The sequence below is a fragment of the Gekko japonicus genome, unplaced genomic scaffold (genome assembly GCF_001447785.1).
Source record: "Gekko japonicus isolate JY-2015 unplaced genomic scaffold, Gekko_japonicus_V1.1 scaffold483, whole genome shotgun sequence".
NCBI classification, from domain to species: Eukaryota; Metazoa; Chordata; class Lepidosauria; order Squamata; family Gekkonidae; genus Gekko; species Gekko japonicus.
This window is the reverse complement of record NW_015170904.1, coordinates 505905-514533: the sequence shown is the minus strand read 5'-3', so window position 1 is coordinate 514533 and position 8629 is coordinate 505905. Positions and strand designations below refer to the sequence as shown.

The following is an 8629-nucleotide window of genomic DNA, read 5'->3' as shown; positions in this document are numbered from 1 at the left end:
TGCCCTATTTTCCTGGGAGCCTCCTGGTGCGATTGCACAATTCTTTTTTTTCCTTTTAAAAAATCCCTTTGTGCCTGTTATCTAGGTGATTCTCCTTTGTTTTGCCCATCCTGTAAACATAGAGACCTATACCTCTTTTAGACTAGTGTCTTAACAAACAACAGAAAATCAGAATGAGTTGTTTCATTGGACAAATCTGAGAACGAGGAAAACAATGTTCTTCTAAATTCTCCCAGGTTAGGCACTGTGGTCTTGGGGCAGTGTGCAGCATGATTTCTCTTCTACAGGCTTGGGATTCCAACATGCACCATTCTTGGAATTTTCCCCTCCAAGACAGCAGCCATAGCTAAACAGCTGTGGTGGAAAGCCATAGATTGAATTAAGCAATGGAGATGTGGTTGGGCTAGTGCTCCTGGTGTGAGCAATCAAATGTTAGTTTCCTCCCTACCATGGGAAGGAAGGACACAGATGAAAAGAAGGAGAAGGAGGAGGAGAAGAAGAAGATGAAGAAAAAGAGTTGGATTCATACCCCGCTCTTCACTCAGAGTGGCTTACAATCTCCTTCCCTTCCTCTCCCCAGAACAGAAACCCTGTGACGTAGGTGGGGCTGAGAGAGCTCTGAGAGAACTGCTCATGAGAGAACAGCTCTCAGAGAACTTATGACTGACCCAAGGTCACACCAGCAGCTGCATGTGGAGGAGTGGGGAATCAAATCCGGTTCTCCCAGATTAGAGTCCGCGCTCCTAACCACTACACCAAACTGGCTCTCCTACACCAAACCCATATGACAAAGAGGTGCATCCATTGGAACGTGCTTCCACACTTAGTTTCAGTGCTATTGATTCCCCTTGCCCTGTAGGAACAGTAGGGAAAGGAAAAAAGGAAATAAAACTGAAATGGCTGTTACCATGCTCCAGAAGGAAAGCAAACAAACAAAAACAGAACTCTGTTTCAAGCTAACTAGGTAAGGCTGGTCTGGCAGCAAAGGAGGAAGTCTATACCCTTGGCGTCATTTCTCAGAGGACCCTGCCTGTGATCAAGAACAGATGCCTCCCCAGAAACAAAGATTTTCCAATTCTGGATCCATTGTGGAATAGTCTGCCTCTGTCTTGATACTGAAGGCTGCTTCCTCCATTACACTGTTAAACCATGGTGCCAACATTGCTCTCTTAATATGGTCTCACAGGCTATGTGAAAAGCATCTGACCCAAAAATACACACATGGTCCAGAAAATGCTAATCTTTGTTAGAAATAGATATACACATCATCAGTGTTCCCTCTAAGCTGAGTTAGTGTGAGCTAGCTCACAGTTTTTTAGCCTCCGGCTCACACATTTTTGTCTCAGCTCAGGAAGGATGGCTCCAGAGCAAATTAATGTATGCAGTGGCCAAATGGCTCGCTCACAACTTTAATGCCAGCAGCTCACAAAGTAGAATTTTTGCTCACAGGACTCCATAGCTTAGAGGGAACATTGCACATCATCCTTCCTAGATGGCATTGTTTGCACCAGTTGTATTCATACATGACTGACTTTTTAAAGAGTTGTGACAGAAGGTGCCTAGCTTCTTCTCATTTTCTGGCATACAACTCATAGGTTTAAACTCTGCCTGTGACTTCCTCCCAATACTTTTCAAAAAACTTCAGTTATAATACCTGTGCCTGTTGACAATATGATAAGTTTCTTAATCTTAAATTTCTTAAATAAAACAGATGAAATCAGTCACTGTATTCACAGTATTTCACATAAAGCGAAACACAATTTTAATCAAGGCCCATTTAGCTGTTTCCCAACAGGGTGATTTCAAACCACAAAACCTGATTTCAAACCACAAAACCTGTAAACTTCTTACAATGCTGATTTAAAAAAATCTATCACCAGTACCAAGCAGCCTCATCACTGAGGCCAAGAGATATGTTCAGGCCAATGGGTGTACCAGACACTGAACTAAATTCTGAGTCCTCAATAGCTCATACATTTGGTTGCAAACAGAAACATACTCATGTGAATTCTATTGATGACTCACGGTGAAAAATGGGGAAGGACTATAATCCTCCAGGGAATAGACAAGCAAGCTGGGGCTTCAGCATGCAAACAAACTGGGCATCAGGAGTCAAGAAGGAGAGATCAGCCATAATGGAAAGCAAAACTAGCAGCCCATAGCCATGACAGTGCAGACTTATGAAAGCATATGAAACTTTTGATGCAAAGCCTGTCTAACTAAATAACCAACAAGCAGGATTGGGCCAGAAGAGTACAGCAGGAAAAAAACAGACTTGTGACAATCTCTCCTTATATATAATTGAATAGTGGGTGCCAAAGTTCTAATTCTAAAATGCACTCCCTTAGTGTATGGCTGATGGCACTGCTCCTCAGCATATATCGCCACCAATCAGAAGGCAAAGCCCGGGTCCCGCCCACACCACAACTGCTGCGACAACCTGGTCTTTTGTATATGGAAGCTGATTGGACTTCAGTCCATTCCACACCTCAAACTCCCCCCCACCGCAAGGCAGTTGGAATTTTCAGTTGCATAACATACCTCATAGGGGAGAGGAGAATGGGTAACAATGGTTACCACTCTCCAGGTGAGGGCTACAGATAACTCAAACATACAAATGCTCTTCAGGTAGCAGAGATCAGTCCCTCTGGAGAAAACAGTGGACTCTGTCATTAAACCCTGCTGAGGTCGCCACAGGAAACTGACACTGTTTGCCCAAAGCCAGAGCACTCTCCCAGAGCCTCTTTCTAGATCCCGTTGTATTTATTTCCACAACGGGCATTATTTCTAGTCTATGATATGACCGCTTGTAATATCTGACTTCTTCTTATAGTTTACATGCACATCAACTTTATGAACTAAGTTTAAGACTTTCCTTGTCTGAACCCCTTCTCCTATGCAAGACAGACAAAGGGACAAAGCAATGGATGAGCTCCTTTTCTTAGATGAGTGTATACCTCTTTCCCTCTTTACTCTTAGTAAATATACATGTTCTTGCATGCAAAAGCAATACTGGAACAAAGTCCCTTCCCATAAATGACATCTACAGAAGTGCCTAAAAGTTCGGATTAATGCATATTTCATGACAGGAAACAGACTACACCTAAATATATTTATTTTCTTTGTATGTAACTCCCCCACCCCCATGAGTACCAGACTTAAATATGCAGTGAAGGTTAAAATTTATGAAAATGTTTGCATTTCAGAAGTCTATGCCATGCAAATTATTTATTCCAGTAGGGATACAACTTATCCTTTCAATATATTTCAGGTATCAAAAATGTGAAAATTGTGTGGAGATGATTCCATAATGTGGAAGTACAACATAGTAGCTCAGTTCTGACACTACACTAAATCACAGTTCAAGAAGTTTAACTATGGTTTGGAGTGATGTCTAAATTGACAGACCTTGGTTCATAATTAGACAGCAAAGCAGAGTCAACCAACATTGTTTGAAGTGGGCTTGTAAATCATTATTTGTGTTAATGATATCTGAATTGACAAGCCTTTGTTACAGCTGCTACTGTGCCCCTGGAACTCCATGTATCATAGAAACAGGAGTATTGAGCAGAGAAAGCAAACAAGAAACTCAAACCCTGCTTTGGGTTCTATGCTACACTTAGTGCAAACATGATAATGAATTGAGCCAGTATGCCTTATCTGGAACCTTAGGACTGCATATCCTAATTTGGGGTGTTCCAAACCTTTTTGTAGTTCTGTAGCAAAGAGCTGCGTCATGCCAACAGTATAAGCATTCATGCCATTGAAATGTGAAAATGTGATTCTCTGTTTGTATGACATAATAAGTATATATTTGAAATGAATACACCTAGTGTTTCCCTCCCCCCTGGCACCATCCTCACAGGAATACTTGACTCGCTTTGCTAAACCTCAGTAGCACTACAATCCCACGTTCACTAAACACACAATGAGCAACCATAAAAATCTAGATAGGTGAGCTGATCAAAATATCTCCTGAACTGCTACTTGCAATGAGGATGTATATTAACAATATATTTGACAAAGTAGCAGGGCAAAAAGTACCTTTTTATGATTGATCAGACAATGCAATACAGTTGTCAAAATGAAGGGGGGAGGAATAAAGAGTTTATACTGCAATGCTGCCAAGAAACAGCAGTTTTACTTAACAGCCATTCATATTTATTGAGTGAGCATTTTATATCAAGCATTCTGTTAAGTGACCTGAGAGCATATGTTGTATAGGGAGAAACATCTAAACATTATGCTGTATGTTGTATGCTTGCATTAGCAGTTTGAAAACAGCAATCCCCCCCCCCCCTTTTCAGCATTTAGCAGTAGAAGATCTGGAAACCGCAGCGACCTATGTGTTGCTGCATGAATTCTGAGGGCAGTTTAGATATTACCCTGCTTCAAAAATAAATATGCATGCAGATGCGTAAGGATGAATATGCCATTAGAGTGTGAAATGGCTTGTTCAATAAAACAAAATACCATGGTTAAAAGGAAAGAGTATGGGAGCTGAAGGAAAAGACTGTGAACTAAACACATGGTTTGCAGGTGAGGAAAAGGTGAAACAGCTAGTGACTTGTTTCTGTGAATTTGGTGAAGTTCATGTAGGATGGAAATTATTTTGCCATTTCAGCGTCTTATATCCAGGGCATAGAAAAGCAGCCTATCTAGCAAGTTTGGCCAGACAATGGAATGGGTCTGTAAGGCACTTTCTCTGAAATGCCTTGTTGTCTCTCCTTATGCTCCCAAGTGAGCTGCCACGGAGTAATGCCATACATTACACTCACAATTGAGGTATCACTTCATTCAACCGTGACCCCTCTGGTTGATTCTGGAGGGGCCTTGATCATGGAGCGGCCAGAAGGCGGTAGCCGTAAGGGCTGATTAATATTTGGTGAGAACAGATATAACAGCCAGACTTTGCATTTTTCACAAGTAGGGTAACTGTCTACAGACCCCCCCCCCCCCATATATATACCAACAAAAAGATGGGACTAAAACGCCCCTTAAAAAAACCAACAGCATTATGCTCACATTGTACAGTGCAGTGTAAATAGCTCATTTTGACATGAAGGCTCTCAGAAAGAAGGCTTTTGTGTCCTGCATGGTGCCAACATATTTTACCATTCTAATTCCCTTTCACTGTCCTATATTAATCAAAGCTGTAACCCCTGTTGTCTTTGCACTACGATTCAGAATGTGCCCCTGGCGAAGAATGAGGGAAAAGTCAACAGGAATTAAGTTTCAGTGCAACTGTTTACTCAACTGTGGCCTGCACTTATTGAAATTTTATCCATGGTTTTGTGTGACTACTGCAGTAATGAATTCAGCATGGCTGTGATTTTCTCACTGATTGTATTCTCACTTCAAGTAAAGAAACCTATAGGAAGAAAATGACTGAAATAACTGCCCATTGCATTTAGCATCATGCAAATCTCAGAATTCTTAACTGTCCTGGAGCTTCGGGGAGGTTTTTTCCATTTTTCCCCCCCGGGGGGGGGGGGTGGGGATAGCAAAGCTGCCTTCTTGCTTTATAAAATGTGTTTTCATGGTTTTCTTTTTTAATACTGTACAACAACCTGCTGACAAGATTGTCGTGCACTCTGAAGAGCCTCTATAAACAGCAGCCAAAGGCTTCTTTAAGAGATGTTCAGAATGCTGTAACTGTTACAGGAGAGCAAGGCTTTACTTATAAACATATTTGTGAACCATGAAAAAACACGCCATTTGACCCTTTTAGCGATCCACATATTACTTTCACTCCCATCATCCACTAAATCCCAGTACCTAATGTATATTCAGCATGATATTTTCTACTTATAAAACAAAACCCTTTGTTGCCAAGGGTTTTGTTTTGAATTTTGTATTTTGTATTAAAATTGTGTTGTGTAGTTAGCAAAAGACAACAAAATCAAGATACAGTCCTCGAATCTTTCTGATGAGTCCATTTTTTAAAAGGCGATACCAAGCCATGAGTATTAACTTTCTTTTTTATATTTGCATTACACACACACACACCCAATTCTGTACACACGAACAAAAATCAAGCAGTCCAAAAAGCACTTTTCCAAGTACTTACTTCACAGGGGAATGCATCACATTGGGGTTCTTTAATGCAATTAAACGCTTTGCTCGTTTTCTTGCCCCTTTAGTGGGAAAAGGTATAATGTAATTTATGGTACCTGCTGTTGCTGAAGATGAGCTAGATCTGCAGCACCGATGTCTACAGAAGGTGTCTCCCCGTTTGATCTCCCTTCCCGAAGGCCACACTCTAGCAAGTGGTTGCCACTGCTTGCACCGTTCTGAATGGCTGAACCATTACTTTTTGTCTCAGTTCCAGATTCTTGCATCATGACTCACAAACCTGAAATAATTTAAGAGAAGGAGGGGGGGAGCAATAAAGCAGCTGTTAACACTTGTATATAAGGTCCTCTTTTTAAAGCCTGCCACAATTGTAAACATTTCTCCTTTCCCTTCCTAAGATTTATGTTTTCATTAATGGTTTGAGCTACCAGATTATGTTTATCTGTTGGTAGAGCTATTTCATTTCAAAGTAAATTCTTGTTCCAAATATGGCCATAGTTACTCAACAGCTTTACATATATATCTCCAAGCATATACATCAATAATTATATTTCTTTAATTGAATGTGAACACATTGTCTGAACCCTGTGAGATATTTTAGGTAGTGTATTATTAATTTTTTTCCCCAAAGAGAAAGAAAGATAACAGCCAACTTAAGACTTTTTTCCTGGTTGCTGAGGAAGGAAGGATGTTATGGGAGCAGATTTCAGGAAGACAAAGGGAAATTCAGTTGGAGAGTATTGTATCTTGTGGCGCGGAATATAGTCCCCACTGACCCTGCCTATCCTTTTGGACTTCAACTATCACAGCCGTAGAGCAGGTCACACTCTTTATTAGCAATTAAACTGAAGCAGAAGACTGACTACAAACACAGGGTGATAACCCGCATCATGCTGCAATGATTTTCTTCTAGATCTGAGCTGTTCTTATGGGGAGAAAAACATGCCAGAGCCCCTAGCTAATTTGTATACTTGGACACTCATAATGAGAGGCCACAGAGATGGTAACCATCTTGTCCTATCTTGCTAATGAAAGATGTAGCCCTGCAATAACAATATAATTATAACAATAATGCTAGTTATACTAACTTTAATTCCCCGTTTTCTTATTAATTTTATGTATTTTATGTACATAATTTTTCAATCTTATACAATCCCAGCAAAACCATGGCTAGTCCCCCCCCCAAAAAAAAACAACAACACCCAGACTCTTCTTCTCTGTTGCTAACTTCTGCTCACTGACTGTGGTAGGTAACACCCTTGCTCTCAGCCCCAACACCCACCCTCAAGACACCGAGGAGTGGAAGAACAAATGGCTGGGAAATAGCCTCCACAATGATAGTCAAAGAATTTTTACCATAGGAATCAGGGGGAATTCCTAGAGTATCACCCAAAAGTGACATCACATCCTCCTCAAACTCCACCCTCCCAAGATACCATCCTTAAAAACAGTCAGCAACTGCCAAAGTAATGTTGGCAACTAATGTTGGTGGTGTGGGACCCAATGCAGTGCAACGTTTTCCTCTGCAGAGAGAAGTACCAGCCCTCCTAGGAAAAACTGGACTGGGGCACTTACCATGCCAGCACTGTACCATCTTCCCAAAGGGCAGATGCTAGCATGGAGAGGAGACACAGCAAGGGCTCTTTCCATGTGGTCACATTATCTCCAGCAACATGGGAAGTAAATGAGCTGTAGGGGTTGTCATGCCAACAGTATTACGGACAAAAGGGACCTTAGTAGAAACACTACAATCTAATAAGCAAGGGATCTCCTGGCACTGATACAGTCATTTTCCATGTACAACATCTTCTAGTCCTGTGTTTAGATTAAAGAACAGTTCATCTGGTTTATGGTGTCTTCTTATCCAAATAATTTCTTTTGGGTTCTCAGGTTACATGAAGACACAATTGCTTGAAGGACCATTAGAATACCTCTGTATATTTAATTCTACTAATAACTCTGTGGAGAGAAGGCATAGTTTTTATGACTTAATTAAATAGCTTCTGAGGGAGGGTAAGAAAGGAAAATCATCCTTTAACTAAAGGAAAAGGAAAGGAAATAGAGAATAATTGTTGGTCCATGAAGGCCTCAGGGCCAGATTAGGAACTGGAATAAAAGAAGAAATAATTCAAATACGCACAAGCCCCCTAGAACCTGCAGCTAAAATCTGACTGGTTGGTTCAGAACAACATATAAAACCAAATGTATGCACTCCTACCCCACTGCTTCACTACTTCATTGTGCTTATCCATTCTATGAGTGAACTCATGTATCTTTAGGGACTACATACACTGAATGATATGAGCTGAGGCTGTGTGCACATCATTACATTTTTTCTTAAGTTATTCTCAGTAGTGCAAAGAGAAGCAGTTACTAGAGCAGCCACCTTTATTTACTCCATTGAGAATAATGGTCATGTGACAATAAAGGTACATAAACAGTGCAATAAATAAACAATAAACAGTGCAAATTAAATAAACAAAGGGGGGTGGGGAGGAGACAGAGAAAAGAGAATGGAGTTCTTCAAATCTGAAGGAAGACTTAAGTTGAAGGG

General features: G+C 40.7%; 1 protein-coding gene across 2 annotated transcripts in view; it reads right to left on the bottom strand.

Annotated features, from left to right (window-relative positions):
• FOXP1 (forkhead box P1) overlaps window positions 1-8629 on the bottom strand; it is a 544619-nt gene that overhangs the window by 311991 nt on the left and 223999 nt on the right. For both annotated transcript variants that reach the window (XM_015418621.1, XM_015418622.1), the window contains exon 3: window positions 6174-6355. In XM_015418621.1, coding sequence (XP_015274107.1) covers window positions 6174-6344 — 171 coding nt within the window. In that variant the 5' untranslated portion in view covers window positions 6345-6355. The remainder of the gene's footprint in view (window positions 1-6173; window positions 6356-8629) is intronic.